Genomic DNA, 17,975 nt, shown 5'->3' on the forward strand with positions numbered 1-17,975 from the left:
TTAAATGCTTAGTTTATATGGTCAAAACTGTAGTTTTAATTCCTTGAAAGTCCTGTAGTATGATGATGCTTATATAATAATAATAATAAAAAATATGAATGGATAATCAAGTAAACAAGTTCCTTCAAGATATGTTCATCTTGACACATTACTATTATTATAAAAGTTATTCTTATGTTGAATTGCTGTTCAAAGTTATTAAAGATTTCACAACAAAAGCACATGTAACACAACCTCTGAAGCTGGAAATTCTCAGTTAGAATTATACTAAAATCCCTTTTGCTTACTTTTACTTACTAAAACATATGAGCCATCAGTCAGAAGGCATGCAGAAGATTATGTTCAACAGGTTTTCAGAACAATTTTGATAATGTTGATAATTTTAGGGCCTTAGAAAGTCATGGTTAAAATCCATATGCCTCTGGCGTCATCTAAAGGGCAATGTGCAGTTTGAAGTGTTTTCATTAGTTCGATGTGACAAAGATCTATGACAGAGCAAACATGAGGGGGCAGGAATTTATACAAATGAGCTAAAACATACATATAATGAATACATTTTTATAAAAATTAAATTAATTACACATTATATATATATATTTTTCAGATACAATTTTAAAGTTAGTTATAAAATAACAAAAAGTTCGTGCTTTTATTTTGGTGGATTCTCGCTTCCGGTTTGATAGCGGAGAGCAGTCGCCAGGGGCAGCGTCTAGCGTCTAGTCGTGCTGCTCTCTCGGAAGTTATCTTGGTCACCTGAGAAACACAGAAATGGCTGGCAGGGTGAGTATTTCTTCAATTAAAGTTGTTTTGGTGTCACACAGAATTAACGAATTAATAATAATTTCGACCGTCTATTCAGCTCCATTCATAAGTGCTGTGTTTGCACACATAGACATAATATATATGTCTATGTTTGCACACGTCATTCACACCCAGGAAGTACCGGAAGACAAGTTCCACACAGCTTAGGAGTTTTCAGGAAAACATACAAAAAGTCACGAGGATATTTAAAAAATGTTTTATGTTGAAGCATATGACTTAAACTTCATATAAAAAATAAATAATATAATAAAAACGAATTCAAAATATTATTAAATAGTATATAAATAATACTAAAATAAAAATTCTAAGATCACAAAAAAGTGTACAAATTAAAATGTTCTCAAATCTAGATTTGGTTTTCACAAAATTTGCTGGTTTAAATAACAATGCTGCTGCTGATGATGATAAAACAGCTTTTCAATGTTGCCTCAAACCTTTGGACCCCACTGTATGTGTTTTTTGTGTGTCAGGTGTTTGTTTCTGTGTATCAGAGAAATAGGATAAGTGGGTCTGAACACACAGTCACACTGCAGTATGCATTACTCAGCATTATGATTAAAGGCTGTATATTAAAGTAGAAGGTCTGGAATTATTCTCAATATTATCAATAATACAACACCAGGGTTTAATGAAGCCAACATTTTTCAACTTTCTTGTCACGAAAGGTCAAGTATGCAGAAGATGCTGGAAAACTAAAGAATGTGCAGGAGCTGGAGGATTTTTCTGAAGAACAGCAGGCTGTTGAATCTGCTCAGGACCAACAAGGGACTCATGAACAACTATCACAAAATATAAAAACAGTCGTGGATCATCCAAGAAATGACACACAGTAATAAGATTCAAGGGTATGTAAATTTTTTGAACAGGGTCTTTTTTATAAATTCAGTTATTTTGTGCAGAATGAATAAACATCTTTTATGTGAAATAGCTTATTCAAGACAGTATTAAATAAATGAAAGCATGCAATTTTCTTGATCCCCCTTATTTTGTTACATTTGTTAACATTTAGCATATTCTGTCAGGGGCATGCGAATTTATGAGCACAACTCATTATGTATTTATGTATTGTTGGCCTTTTAAAATGTAAAGACCTCTGATCTAGACAAATGTGGCTTCTGGAAAATAATAATTTGAAAGGATCAAATGTGTTTGAGCTCTTGACTAGTACTGTATTGTCAGGGTAAAGTGTCAGCGTTTATGATTTTGGTATCACTTCGTCACATCTGTGCTTTTCTTGCTTTTTTCTTCTTTCCTGTACAGCTGATGCAAGCAGCGAGATGCCCGACAGATGAACTGTCTCTCACAAACTGTGTGGTTGCAAGTGAGAAGCACTTTAAATCTGGCCAGTGAGTATTTTTATGTGTAATGAATCACAAAACATAAGAGATGTCAGAATGCATGTAATAATTTTCTTTCCTTATTTTTCATTTTTAAATTTAAAGACATTTGAGCATTAAAACCACACCCACTCAGAAGTTTGTGTTCACAGTGAAAACCCACTCAAGCGTAGTGCCAGGAACAATTGCCTTCAGTCTACCTCAGGTACAGTTTTTTGTCATCATAAACAAGCTTTTCTAACGTCCCATGAAACACAGTGTTCTCTGAATATGTCTTTATGTTACCACCTCTTTGCCGTCAGCCTTGTGAACTGCATTAGAATGCAGATGTACAAGATGTACTGTTGTTGTCAGCATGCTTATTTCTTAATGTCTTGCATTGTTTTTGTTGTACAAATATATTGTATTGCTTTTTGGAATAGGATCTTAAAAATAATAACTTTATAGTAATTGTGTGGCCTGTAATATACTAAATGCAAGATAATAGAAATTGATTGATATGCTCTCTGTGTCATAGAGGAAATGGGCCGGACTCTCTCTAAACCAGGATGTGGAAGGTATGTGTATGACATGATCTGATGATTTGGTTTTCAAGAAGAATTCCTCCTTCTTATTTATGTTGAACGTTTTCAGGATATTACATGATTCTTTGATGAATGGAAAGTTCAAAAATGTATTTGCATTTGTTTGTGTCTTTGGTGAATAAAGGTTTTAAACAATAACTATTTTTCTGATGCCAACCTTTTGTAACAGTAATAGTAGTGTAAGTTGACATTTCTTTGGAGTAGTTTTTTTTACAAGTTCTTAGTGCAAGTTTGGTCGTATTAAAATGTGGAAAGACACATTTCACGCAAAATCTTGTTTTTATTCACATGAGTCATCTACCCTGACTAACAACTATAGTATATTTCAACAGTGATCATTTTCTTATTGTACACTTCCCTCTGTTGTCTTGTCTTGTGAGTGTCTACAACTTTGACCCGTCGAGACAGTACGTGGGAACCATGACGCTAGAGATCGACTTCCTCCAGAAGAAGAGTGTTGACAGCAACCCATACGACTCTGATAAAATGGCGATTGAGTTTATCCAGTTTTTTACTGCACAGGCCTTTAGCATAGGCCAGCAGGTGAGACAGCAAAGCACTAACGAAATTAAACTTAATGAAGTATAGTTAAACCTGTATTGTCTTCCCGGCAGTTCGTCTTCAGCTACTGTGATAAGCTTTTTGCACTAATCATAAAAGATATCGAGGCCATGGATCCCAGCATCCTTAGAGGCGAGCAAGGCTCTAGTAAAAAACAAAAGGTAGCTTTTTATTGATTACTATCGGTTTGTACCTATTCATATGGCTTTAATATGGTTTCCTCTGTTTGTCTTTTTCAGATTGCAACAGTCAGGTGATTTGTGAGAAATCGGAGAGCTCGTCTCTCAATTTGATTGGTTAGTGTTTAACTTGTAAACACACACCACCATTGTGGCTCTGACATATGCAATATGTGTGAGTCTTCAGAATACTTTCTAATACAGTAGCTACATTATTCAGTTCAGTGTTTAGTCTAGATTTATTAGTCTAAGGACCTGTCATGGTTAATCCAATATTGTCAGCTGCAGCTGATAAATAGTCTTCATCATTAGTCGCTGCTAACTTGATACGTCACTAATTCTTGTGAGTTGGGATGAAATACGTCACATGCTTTTACTTGCAGGATGTGTTAGCACTTTGTTAAATCTGGAATTTTTATTATTATTATTATTATTATACCATTTATTCTTGTTTAGAATGATTAGAATTACAAAATGAGTATTTACTGCACACACATTCAGTTACATGTAACGGAAAGAAAAAACTTCATTAACATACACTACAGTCTCTGTTTTAAGTCTTTGCTCCTTAGCAACTCAAGTGTTTTAAGAACAGTTTATAAGCTTGCAACAAATCTTTTATTTATCCCTCAAAACACAGGTTTTCTTTCCCATTGATATATACTTCATACAGTTATATTTCAGTTTTATCCTGTGTCTTAATTCAATACTTCAAATAGTGTAACAACCAAACTGCACCACTAGATGGCAGTCAGAACACATGTGGTTTGACTTCAGCCACCTCATTTAATTGTCACCTCTACGCCAGTGTTTTATACACAACTGAATATTAGACATGTGGTATAACCTTGAAAATTTTTATATAAATATGTAATTTCTTTAGCGGTCTGTTTTTGGTCATTTTTCTCCAGGAAAAGCAAAGACCAGAGGTTCTCGGCAGTCCATCATTAACCCAGACTGGAACTTTGAGCGAATGGGCATCGGAGGCCTGGACAAGGAGTTCTCCGACATCTTCCGTCGGGCCTTCGCCTCGCGAGTCTTTCCTCCAGACATAGTGGAGCAGATGGGTGAGTCTCTTCTCTCCCTCTGGCACTTTGAAAGGAAAACCGAAACTTCTTTACTTAGCTTGCTTTGGGTACCAAGCAGTCCAGGACCACCACTAGTGCTCCCTCAAAAAATAAAAAGCGCACAACGCCCCTGTTTCTCTCTTGAAAAGACAAATCCCTCTCTATTTAAATGGCCAGTGAGGCAGAGGCACAGCATGTTGTGGGCGACATGAAACACAGTTTGAGAGAGAGAGGAGAAAGCCAACATATATGAGTTTGGACGGACAGTTTTCAGACCCTCCCAGCACCTCATCCTAACCATAAATGAGAGAACTGTCCTGTTAGAAAAAACATCCTTATGTTGTCTTCTCCTTTGCTCCTTGGCTGACGGTCAAAAGCCTAGTCTGAATTATATCCTCCGACTGCAGTCTGATTGTGTGTTTATGATTTATGTTCAGCCTTTATACAGATAAACAAATGTTAAAGATGCTATCCAGCAGACACATTCCCATCAGATTGACTCCTGCAGCAAAAGTATTCGAATCATTTTCAGCTGAAACTGCTGTCTGCGTTCAGTTCTCAGCTTTCAGACACTGGGTGTCTTTTGCCAATAATTGTGAACAAGTGTTCCTCATTGTGTGCAACAAAAAATGTTCTCACACTGAATTTCGTACAGATTCTCAGCAGGTGCTCATTCCTAAATGAGGAAGCGCATGTCAACGGTGAAATATTATCATAATACACAGCCAAGCCAATCTCTGTGTAAGGACTTTCCACACTACAATAACATGCACTGATGCAAAACCTTTACATTTTTAATTTGAATAAAAACCTTTTTTTTTTTGGACCTGTGGAGTACATTTAATTGTGTTTTGGACAATAATGACTTATTTCTTGTGTTGCTTAGTTGTTACATTTCTAATAATTATAACTAAATATTTCAGCTGAACTCAATCCATTTTTTCTAAGGCCACCAGGGGCGTGCGGTTTTTGAGTACATGTGGTTTCAGTTGGTTTATCCATAACTGTTAACACTCAGTCCGTGGTTTTAATTATCATTTTATACCATTCTGAACTTGCCAAACATTGCACAAGGATGTTTAAATGTGCTAAGTCAAGCATCATTATTACTGTTGCTCATTTTTATGATTTAGGAGTTTAAATAAACCCAGAATACCCAAGTAATCATCCACAAACAGCATAGCAGCCACCTCGAACACGCTGTCAGCGCCTAGTATCATTTTTTTGTGTGTGTTTCAAATGGGTTTTTCTTTAAAGCATTGTCCTCTACAGGGCTCATCTATACAATCTCAACTTTGTTGTTTTACATTGAAAATGAACAGTTGTGAAGAGTGTACTCCTGTAAGCTACCAGACGACTTGATCATGCACACATACACACGTACACAGAGAGCCTTCAGAGTGCTGTGTGTGTGTGAGAGAGAGCGAGAGATGACCTTTGTGGTGTGATGGCTGCAGGAATCGGCCTCTGGCTCGGGCAGCTGGCTGCTCTAATGAGATGGCGGGTCTTGATAGCGCAAAGGTGAGCACCTAATTGGGGTTGGTTTTGGAGCCCAGGTGCTGAAGGAAGGTGTATGTCTGAGTATGTTATTGTCTGATAGCGCTTGGGTGGGAGTTTACACCAGTACACCCAGTTTCTCCCAAAACTCCCACCAGCTAAAGGTCATTTCAGTCTGCCCAGCCACTGCCTCGTTTTTCTCCTCCGTGAAAAGTCTGTCAACAGGAGCAAATGGCCATACTGATTCTCATCTCAGGCCTGCTGGTTATCTCCAGCCTTCCCGCTCTCTCCAAATGGCAGCCAGCAGATGTTGTTAACCAAAAACAGGGCTCTTGTCTGGAAAATGCCATTGCTCATCAAAAAGACCCCTGTGCTACTTTAAAAACAGATGTATTAGACACTTCGCCATACTTATTGTGTGTGCTTTTATATATGGGTTTGGTTTTTTTTATTTTTGTAATCAGCAAGCATGTATTAAATATGTATTGAACATTTTTTACTGTGTTTTTGATCAAATAAATGCATATTTGGTGAGAATAAGAGATAAAAAACGTTTATTTTATTTAGAAAAAGAAAAAAAGGTTGTGTGCATTTACATGAATTCGTAGGACATTTTTTTGTGTTTTTACTTGGTTATACCACTTGACACGAGTTTGGCATATTTTAAACTCATTTCTTAAAATACTTTTCCTTTCATTGTGAGCACTCTTATACTGTTTGTCATTCATGCTTATACTATTTTGTCAAGTCTTATGTTTCATACCCTCCGGTTTTTACTCTTTCCACAGGCTGTAAACATGTGAAGGGGATCTTGTTGTTTGGGCCGCCCGGCTGTGGTAAAATGCTGATGGCGCGCCAGATTGGTAAGATGCTGAATGCCAGAGAGCCAAAGGTGGGCGAGTCCGAGGCCAACATCAGAAAGCTGTTTGCTGATGCAGAGGAAGAACAGAAAAGGGTAAGAAACCAGGAAAGAAGATGCAGGGAAAAGAGATTTTATAACAAATTATTAAATATTTCACACTTAGGAAAAACCTCCATTCTTTTATTCACTTCACAAATCACCGTTATCTTAGAAAGGCCATACAGACGTTTTGCACAACCTTACATTCATATGGCTCTGTGACGGAACCCACTGATATTTGACACTTTAAAGAAAGATTGGTCTGTCAACATTCAAAAAAAGGATGCTGTTCCCAGTTCTGGAGCTTCATGCAGCTCTACAAATAACTCCAGATTTTCTGAAATATACTTACTAATTACTGTAAATGGCCTAGTGTTTGCTTAGAAACTTTATCAAAGTTCATTTTTTTCCAAAGGTGATGTGTCAATAAGTGTTGGCAGTGAACTGCTGGTTCTGGCCGTGCTTGAGTGTGATGTTGTGTTGGTAGACAGTGTGACTACATGACGTTGAAGAGCTCACTCGTCACCTCTTAATGACAGTGTTCGGCTATCTCTAACCCCTCACCCTGACTCACGGGAGGCCACGCATACTCATACTGGCCTCCCATCTGTGCTAAATGTTACGACCTAGCCTCTGACAGCCTCCCAGATGAAGAAGATAACTCTTAATTGTAGGCCATTGTCACAGAGTTTATACAGTCACAGTCCATTCACCAACCTGGCATTTAAGCAGGGAGCTCAAGAGAACTATACGCGCAAGTTTTTAAGAGGACATCAAAACAAAATTAGAGGTTTTAGGCTTGTCATTTAACCTGTCTTTATTTTTCTTAAATGTGATCTATTCTGCCAGCAAATTCCATTCTGTTGTTTTCTGTTGTTTTACTTTAACCTAAATCAAACTAAAAACTTTTTTTATTAATTTTAATAAAGCTGAAATAAAAACGTAAATGGTATTCTATTCTATCCTATTCTGTGTTTTTACTGTTACCTAAAACAAACTAAAACTGTTTGTAAAAATGTTTTCATTATTTTAAATAAAGCTGTAATCAAAAAAAAAAAAAAAGAATTTTATAATATAAATATTTGATAAACTTTTCAAACAATTAAAGGGTTAGTTCATCGAAAAATAAAAATTATGTCATTAAAGGGTACATAACATACATAGTTTCACCTAATCTCATGTTAATCTTGAGTACCTATAGAGTAGTACTGCATCCTTCATATATCCAAAAAGTCTTTAAGTTTTATCATATTTCTAAAAGAAAAATACAGCTTTCCGATTCTCACCAGAAAAAGCCGAGCTCCTGGAGGTGTGTCATGAGCAGAGCTATAATACTGATGTTTCGTGTTGTTTCCATTAACATATATTCACTTATGTGCTGATTTAAAAAATGCAATCAGTGTTAATTTTGACAGCAAATTCGGATTTAGTCTTAGTCTTAGTCTTTTGAATAACACACCATTTAGTTTTAGTCACATTTTAGTCATCTGAAATGTTTTAGTCTTAGTCTAGTTTTAGTCGACTAAATATCATAAGAGTTTTAGTCTTAGTCTAGTCTTAAGTCTTTTAGTCTTAGTCTAGTTTTTTTTTTAGTAGAACAAAGTCAACTTAGTTGACTTGACTAAATGTTTCCATCAGTCTGTTATGGAATGGTATTTATAAAATAAACATAAGGCCTGCTCTCAATGAAAAATATACATGCTCTCTGAAAAAGATATGCATTCATTTTGAATGATATGCAATGCATATGACATTCTTTCAAGATGAAGTACAGTATTATTGAAATAGACAACCACCTATATTATATTTGTATTGTATGTTCATTCTATTTCTTTATTTGTGCTATTTACACAAAGTTTAAATTTTTTTAAGTTTGTTTTTGTTCATTTAAAATAGCACTGCATAGTCTTCACTGAAAAATAAAATACACAATCAAACCAAAATGTATTCAGACACCTTCAACGTTTCTTATAATATCACAGTTTATTTGCTGTAGTTTAGAAATTGGTAATAAAATATGACAACCTCAGGGTTAAACTGTGTCAGAACAACAAATGCATCTTGATAATGTCGGATGCAATTCTTACTTTGGTTCAGTCTGTGGTGTGAAAAGGTTGCATTAGCAATTAAAGAAAGAAACACTTGAGCAAAACATGCTCAGGTCCCTAATAATTTTTTTATTTTTTTTATTTTTTAGTCACTAGTAAAACAATATAATCTATTCTATCTGATTTTTGGATTGACTTTGGATAAATTCTTGTTAAAACTACAAAATAATTCAATCAAGAGCAGTGAGTGATTTACTTTCATTTTCATACATTAAAGACACTGACAGCAGAGCTAGTAAATTAGGCGCGGTCACTTTAAGAGACAAATGCATCCATTATAAAGATACGCATCCGATTTCTTTCCAACTCTTTACTTTCACTGAAGACATAACTACAGACTTTTTAGAACACACTTTCCAAGACGGGTATTTCGACATATTTTGAATGTATTTGTTGTCGGTACAAAAGCAAGAAGACTTTGAGACGCGTCTCTGCTTGCTCCCTGAACACCAGAACACCGTGCTGCTGAATTGAGCTCTTTCACTTTTCGCTCTTTTTCTTATGTTTATTTAAAATGCGATTTGTATTTGTTCGTTCAGGTGCAGGAGGACGCAAACGTCCTGAAGGAGAGTTTGGTTCAGTGTTGCGCGAGTAACCAGCTGCTCAGTTCAACTTTCCCGCATCGCGGGGCTGAAGCCAACTTGATATGTTGAATGGTCGGAGCATGTTATAAAACGTATTCTTAAAATACACATTTCTGTTTTAATAAATGCTCATATTAAAACGTAGCATTACACATAAGTAGGTACAAAAATAATCAGTGATACATTTACGACCCCATAAAAATTTGGGTCGCAATGGCATTTCAAAAGGTCGCAGTGTAGTTCCCTGTGTAAACAACTAAACTGTTATGAAAACGTCCTCGAAACTGTGCAAATTTCTGCAAACTCATCTTTGTTCTCTGTGTAACTGCTGCTTTGTTTAGCTGTTGTGCTTGCATTTGCCACGGCTTTTTAAAATGGCTCGGCTGCTTCTGCATAGATCAACCTACCCTCAATGATTCGCTCTGATTGGATCTCTTCTCCATTCGTCCCTCCCATATATTTTCGTCTCATTTTTATTCGTTGACTAAAGTGTCAGTTATATTTCGTCACGTTTTTCGTCATCATATCTGACTTTTTATTTAGTTTTTATTTAGTTTTCGTCCGTGAAAAAGGTTAGTTGACGAATATTTTTCGTCATAGTCTTCGTCAACGAAATTAACACTGGATGCAATTACCACAGGGACCGGTCCATGTTTTAGTAGCAAACGATGTGCAAATCCAGCGTCGACTTGGGCCTTGTTTATAAAACATTCGTTACTCAAATGACCAGAACACACAAATGCACTTGATACACTCCGTTGCTGCCCCGGAAAAACGAACTGCATCCACTGTTCATGAAACTCTGGGTTCTTGGTGAAGTTGAACACGGTAAACTTTCCCTCACATCCAAAAATGCACTTACCTTATTTTTTGGACTATAAGTCTGAGTATAAGTCGCATCAGTCCAAAAATACGTCATGATGAGGAAAAACACATATGTAAGTCGCACTGGACTATAAGTCACATTTATTTAAAACCAAGAACCAAGAGAAAACATTGCCGTCTACAGCCGTGAGAGGGCGCTCTATGCTGCTCAGTGTAGACTACAGGAGCACTTAGCAGCATTATAGCGCCCTCTGGTGGCTGTAGATGGTAATGTTTTCTCTTGGTTCATTTCCCTTAGTTCATTTCTCTTGGTTCACATCAAATTAATTACGATAAATAAGTCGCACCTGACTATAAGTCGCAGGACCAGCCAAACTATGAAAAAAGTGCAGATATATATATATATATATATATATATATATATATATATATATATATATATAGTAAATACGATATTTGGAGGCATTCTTGAGCAAATCCTATGCAACGCTGTCAACTATTTTGAAGTGCGTTGATGTGCACGGATCTCACTCTCCTCTAGTTAAATGTGTGCGCGGGCGCGCTTTTCTGGGAGAAATGCTCAAATAAGGACTTCCGTTCTCGTCTACATCATTAGATCCACAATCTAAAAAAATCAGCCAAAACTTGTACCAACCCGGAAGTATGATTTTCGGCACAGAAATTCTAAGTCATTCTTCTAAATTATTTTTTAAAACTTGGCCATGTTTAGCATGACAATCCATCTCTTTAACACTGTGAACAACTCTGAATACACAAAACACCATTGTACACCCCCCCCCCCCCTTTGATGACTCACCCTTCATGTCGTTCCAAACCCGTAAGATCTCTGTTCATCTTCGGAACACAGTTTAAGGTATTTTAGATTTAGTCCGAGAGCTCTCAGTCCCTCCTTTGAAAGTGTATGTACGGTCTACTGTCCATGTCCAGAAAGGTAAGAAAAACATCATCAAAGTAGTCCATGTGACATCAGAGGGTCAGTTAAAAATTTTCAAGCATCAAAAATACATTTTGGTCCAAAAATAGCAAAACTATTTCATTATCTGGCTCGGCTCGGTGGTTATCTTCAGTTCTCTCTTCACAGCAGTTCAGTCAGTGTACTGTTTGAGTAAATGAATTACTCCAGGATAATGGTTTGTTTGAACTTAAAAAAGTTAACAGCTTAAGTCATTTGTGGATTAATGCCTATTGGAGACGTGAACCATTTCAAATGATTCAGTTCGATTTGGTGAACTGGTTCAAGAAGATCCGGTTACCCTTTTTGGGTGAACTAACCCTTTAAGTAAAAATTCAGATGTACACAAGGTCTAACTAATGGTGCTTTACCACTGTGTGGTAAGATTCCGCACGGTTTATACTCTTTGTATACTCTTCTGTGTCCTCTGCACCACAATGACATTTTTTGGGTGGAGCATCTCTTTAAATCTAGCGGTTCTTTTGTGTTTGTGTCGCAAGTTCCGTAACGAAGGTAGTGACGAGTCTGTCTGGTCAATCCATGATCAGCATAGTTTACACATCACGTTTTGGTAATGGTACAGTTCACTTGGAACCTCAAACGAGGTGGTACTAACTGTACCCAGTGGAAAACCCCCCGAAAGTTTATGTTTAAATACTAAAATTTATATAAAAGTTAAATGTAGTGTTTGTTTCAAGAAATGAAAATATAGAAAATAAAAAGAAAATATATTACTTGCTTATTGATTTCATTTATTAGTGTAATACGTACTTTTAATAAATATCTTGGCACCGATAGCCAAGCGCTTTGGGCATCCAAAGTTTGAGTCCCAGCTTGCGGACCTTTCCCGAAACCCCCGCTCCCACTTCGCTTCATGACTATATACTGTCCTAACATAATAAAGGCAAAAACAACAAATGTAAAATATTATATATTAATATTACAAGTGAACCTTCATATGACAATGTTGAAATTATGGGTTTCCTGTTAAGAGCCTTTTCTGTCTTTTTTTTTTGTCTTTTTGAAGTTGGGGGCCAACAGTGGACTGCACATCATTATATTTAATGAAATTGATGCCATCTGTAAACAACGTGGCAGCATGGCCGACAGCACTGGGGTCCACGACACTGTAGTCAACCAGCTACTGTCTAAGATCGATGGCGTAGACCAGCTAAACAACATCCTGGTCATTGGTGAGAACTTCCTGTAGAATCAGCCAGCATAAAGAACAACAACGCTTCATGTTTTGTTCACTGATTTGGCTTTGTTTTCATTATTAAATCATACTGTGTTTAAGGAATGACCAACAGGCCTGACCTGATCGATGAAGCCCTCTTGAGGCCTGATAGAATGGAGGTCAAAATGGAGATTGGTGAGAACGAAATGACTCTTTTCAATAGGTCACATATTCAAGGTTTCCGAAACAACTAGTTGTCAAATCATCCTTCTCCAGGCTTGCCTGACGAGACGGGCTGTGTTCAGATCGTGAATATACACACTGCAAAAATGAGTCAGTCAAACATGCTGGCCAACAATGTTGACATTAAGGAGCTTGCTGCTGAGACCAAGAACTACAGCGGAGCAGAGCTGGAAGGGCTTGTGCGAGCAGCCCAGTCCACTGCCATGAACCGTCACATCAAGGTCTGATCTCATCCACAATACAACACCACAGTCATAACTAATTATGGTTGATTTAAACAAAATCAGTTCTGAACTCTGCGTGGAACTTATCTAAAGTTACAAAATTGGTTTATTATACAAATAAAATGCAGATTACAGCAATTTTGTGTTACACATTTGAATACCATCGAAATGCTGTGGTTTTTATGGGAATATAAGAAAATATGTTTTTGAAGTAGTAAATTGTAAACCCATTCAAATCATGCTTCACATTAAAACACGTTTTTAGAAGCATTTTAGAAGCCTATGGATATCTTTGTGTGGCTAGACAAATTGTGTGTGTGTGTGTGTGTGTGTGTGTTAGCAGCTCACACATGCCCATATTTGATGGTGTTGACACATAATTCTCCCATATTTGATGGAGCTTGCACAGGTGTAATAGGTCTGTCTTTCTCTTGCTTCTAGACCTTTCATTTTGATTAAATAAAGTAGTTTGAGGATCATTCTGTGTGTTTTTGCTCTTGTAGGCCAGTACTCAGGTGGAGGTGGACACAGAAAAGGCTCACATGCTGCAAGTCAGGAGGAGTGACTTCTTGGCCTCTCTGAATAATGACATCAAGCCTGTAAGTCCACTCTCCATTATTGTGTATTCAGTTTGCATAAATATGTTGAATTCAAATCCCCTTATTAGATCTCATTCAGCCAAACTTCACTATCGGCATTAAGTCTGGCTCACATTGGAGTTCATTTTTGGCAAAGAACCGCCCACTTAGACTTGAGGATGTTATTATACACATCTAACGTGTAAAGTAATGTTTGGTGAATTATTTTGTGCACTCTACACTGTGAATGAGCCAGCTGAGACTGAAATGTAAAAGAAAAATGTCAAATTATTATGCATTATTAAATCATTTTAGCAATGAATAAAATAATTTATTGCTTTAATATTTAATGCAGTTCTCTCTGTTTTTCTGTAAAGGCTTTTGGCACTAATCAGGAGGATTACTCAAGTTACATCATGAACGGGATTGTGAAATGGAGCAATGGTGTTTCTGATATACTGGGAGATGGAGAACTTTTGGTGCAACAGACCAAGAATTGTGAACGCACTCCACTAGTAACTGTGCTTTTAGAAGGCAAGTCTACACACAAACAGTGTTAACACTTTACAGTGTTAAACTTCTTTTTTTAGTGAGTAAAGAAATCTCTGTTCTCTCTCTTAAATTAGGCATGGAAAAGTCCTTGTTCCGATACTGGTGTAGCATTTTTTGGAGCAATAAACAAAATGTTATTATAAGATTTATAACAGTCCTTTTATAAAATAAATGCAATTTAAATCAATCAATTCAAATTTTTAATCAAGAATAATATCATATTTTTAAAAAAATTCAAAACATTTTCTGCCTATAAGTCATTTTGCTTGTGAGTTGCTGACAGCTGGTTTGCTGAGATGTCTGTGGAGGGTTTTTTGGGATAGAGTGGTATTTTTCTGATTTAAAAAAAGAAAACTGTACATTTACTTATAGATTTTTTTCTTTATATATTTAGATATTATATTTGTATTTCAGTATAATTACAAAAGTATAATTATTCGATAATTAAAAATAATTGTTATTACTAATATTACTATTCTTATTCTTATCATTTATGGTTAAATAGAAAAATAAAACAAGTAATACTTTTGTAATAATGGTATTTCACTGTGAAATAATGAATGAATATTTAAGAAAAATTATACTACTATAACTGTAAAATAACAATTTGAATAGTTCTGTCTTAACTTTTTCCTTTTCGATACGTTAAACACTTCTTGTTACAAATCTGGTAAATGAGTGACTCCTATTGGTTTCCTAAATGCCTGTTTTAAAGGAGAATAACCCAGAATAGATGCAGTTTGGAGCAATATATATTTACTGTGAACAAAGCCCTTCTAATACACTGAAAACACTGGATCATGAGCTGCTAACATGAGCTAACTAACTGTTCAAAAGGATTGCTGACTGTAAATTTATGAGTGACTTTGCACACATGTACGCACCAGCACTGAGGGAACAGCGTTCTTCCCTGCTCTTGTTCTCTGGTTCACACAAGAAAACATGCACCATAATGCTGCAATCTGAGATGACTGAGATTGTGAATGCTCTCTGCTCCCTCAGGGTCTCCTCACAGTGGTAAGACCGCACTTGCAGCCAAGATCGCAGAGGACTCCCAGTTCCCCTTGATCAAAATGATCGGCTTTACAGAGACCGCCAAATGTCAGGCCATCAAGAAGGTAGCAACCTCATCGCTGTAGGTTAAGACATGACGAGATCTCTGCGTGTTGAAAGCAGGTGTCTTGGGGGATGTTACTGATGTGATATTTCAGCTGCTGGCCTTTAATGGTGGGTTTATGGTTTTCATCTATTTAGATATTCGAGGATGCCTACAAGTCCCAACTGAGCTGTGTGTTGGTGGACGATATAGAAAGACCTATGGGGGAGTCTGTCACAATGAGTATGATGCACTTCCTGTCAAATCTGATAACATGTGCAAAAACATCACTGTGTTCTTTATGTGTGCCCCATTATTTATATGGATATGGAGGGGCTGTATCTTCTCTTGTTTAGTTTTTGTTTTATTTGAAGTGATGGCAATGTACAGTGTTATGCTTGGTCTGCATATCAAACTTACTCAATACTGTCTTTCCATCTCTGATGTTTCTCCACTTTACAGATTTTGTTCCCATCGGGCCGTGGTCCTCTAACCTGGTGTTGCAGGCTCTGCTGGTGTTATTGAAGAAACCTCCTCCTCGGGTGAGAAAGCTGCACATTCACACCAGCTTGTAGTACTGCCATCCACAGACAGGGAGCAGCACCACCTTTACACCAGAAAACACCATCAGACAAGAGTGACTCTAACTGCTGTGGAGCCGCTCACTACATTTGCTCTTTTTTCATAGACATATCTGAGTTATTTTAATCTGCTACTTTCATTTATTGTTTTACACTTAATCTTGGGGGATTTTAAAACCTCTAACCCCAAACATAATCCTAAATCAGTGTTTCTCAGCCTTTAGTCTGAGAAGGATTTCTAGTAGTCCTAAATAAATATAATTATTGACAAGAGTTACCAATATTAATTTTTTTGGATTTGGTAGTCAACCCATTAGTTTATTAACTCACTGGGGTAAAATTAATATATTATAAAATGTTTCTTTTGTCTCATTTTGCACATTATATGAAATTTATTATGTGTTTGACTCAGCACTTCAGTTAGTAAGCAGTAATAAATACACAATAACAACAAAACAGCTGTCAAAAAAATTATGAAGAGAGTATATCAAATTGTCCAGTTTAATTGTTCAAACATTTGGGTTAGTGAGATATATATATATATATATATATTCGAAAAATTCGAATTTTGAATATTCGTCGAATTTAAAATAAAAATCCACATTAGAATGCAAAAATGTTGCATTCGAATTTTAGGTGTCCGTTAAGGAGGCTGCTTTAAGGCCCACCCAAGGTATACTTCACATTTCGCGTTTTGTTTCGTCTCACAGATACAGCCTCATCCGCACAGCTTTCAAAAGGCAAACGAGCTCGACAAGCAGTATCACTTCTGTCTCATCATTCACCTCGTGCATGAGCTGTTGACAGCTGTGTCCGCGTGCAGGCACTTTTTGAGACCGCGTGGACGGATGCGCGGCTGTCCGCGAGCCCCCTTGACGACAAAAATTAAATTATGCCGACGGTGCGCCGATGCGGATGGTCAAATTATACTTTGGTCTTTATCAGTGGCGCACAAGATGTGATGACAATATAAGTGTCATTGCATTATAATGTTTTTGTTAACCTATACAGTTGGAGCAACTAGATGCAGCGCTGCGATGTTCATTAAAAATATTGCAGAAGAAGATAATGTGGAGAAGATCTTGTTTACGTAAAAACTGAAACCAAGCCATTCACACAGAACTTATATTTCATGCATTTTCGAGAGAGGGATATCTTCTGTCACCGTTGCACTTGCATCTAACACAATAGAGCCGCTTGTTTAGAATGCCATGTAAAATTAAGGTGGGTTCAAATTTTTTTTCAAAAACATATCTTGAGACTTTATGGTGGGTTTTCCCCATCCTACTGCATCTCATGTTTAAATGAAAAATGTACTTTGTGTTATTGGCTTTCACCCCTTTGTATTAAACTACTTCTGTTTTGTTTATAGTTCTTAAAATGTCCCATTTCTCGCGCTTTTTTGAAGCTTTGATTGTGTTTACAGTGTGCAATATAACATGTGTTCATGTTTCGAGTGTAAAAAAAACACAGTATTTTTCACATGTTTCACTGTCATAAAAACGGGCTGATGACTTCCTTGTTCTATAAAGTCTCTCCTTCAGAAATACGCAACAAGTTCTGATTGGGCCAGCGGTTCCTGTGTTGTAATTCGACAGCAGCTGAGCGCAGGCTGCCCTCCTGGAAACGCGATTGGGCTAGTTTTGAGAAGCAAGTGTGCAGGAGCATGTGCTGGAGATGTACTTCTAATCACAGGAGCGTTTTTACAGACGAGATGCACATGAAAATCACATTCAATGTTTTTGCACAGCCCTAACATCTAGTTAACAAAACTAAACAGCATTGCCCTTTGTGTAGTAAGTTACAGAAACTGTTAAACGCACCAACTTAAATAATAAAATACACTTACCGGTTGTGGTCCATAAACAACACTTTCTCCAGACAAAGAGGGAACTGCTCCATCTTTCAAGAATAATCTTTGTGCGAATCCCGCATTAAACGGATTGAGATTGAGGAAGCTGTCCTTAGCAAAATGTGCTGCAAATAGTTTTACATGTGGATTATAATTTTCGGGAACCGAGTTAAACATAAATTGTAACCATTGATCTCTAAGTACAGTGTCCCTAGGAAAGGCCAAACAAAGATG

General features: G+C 36.8%; 1 protein-coding gene across 1 annotated transcript; it reads left to right on the forward strand.

The window, feature by feature from the left end:
• The first annotated feature begins 3,163 nt into the window (after positions 1 to 3,163).
• On the forward strand, positions 3,164 to 17,086 carry LOC127969296 (vesicle-fusing ATPase). Its single transcript, XM_052571148.1, has 14 exons — positions 3,164 to 3,286; positions 3,358 to 3,451; positions 3,544 to 3,600; positions 4,395 to 4,550; positions 6,836 to 7,002; positions 12,466 to 12,631; positions 12,736 to 12,810; positions 12,892 to 13,079; positions 13,586 to 13,681; positions 14,038 to 14,194; positions 15,215 to 15,330; positions 15,467 to 15,551; positions 15,771 to 15,850; positions 16,600 to 17,086. The coding sequence occupies exons 1-14, from the start codon at positions 3,164 to 3,166 to the stop codon at positions 16,849 to 16,851; spliced, it is 1,812 nt and encodes a 603-aa protein (XP_052427108.1). The 3' UTR covers positions 16,852 to 17,086.
• The last annotated feature ends 889 nt before the right edge of the window (positions 17,087 to 17,975 follow it).

The sequence above is a fragment of the Carassius gibelio genome, chromosome B12 (genome assembly GCF_023724105.1).
Source record: "Carassius gibelio isolate Cgi1373 ecotype wild population from Czech Republic chromosome B12, carGib1.2-hapl.c, whole genome shotgun sequence".
Classification (NCBI taxonomy): Eukaryota; Metazoa; Chordata; class Actinopteri; order Cypriniformes; family Cyprinidae; genus Carassius; species Carassius gibelio.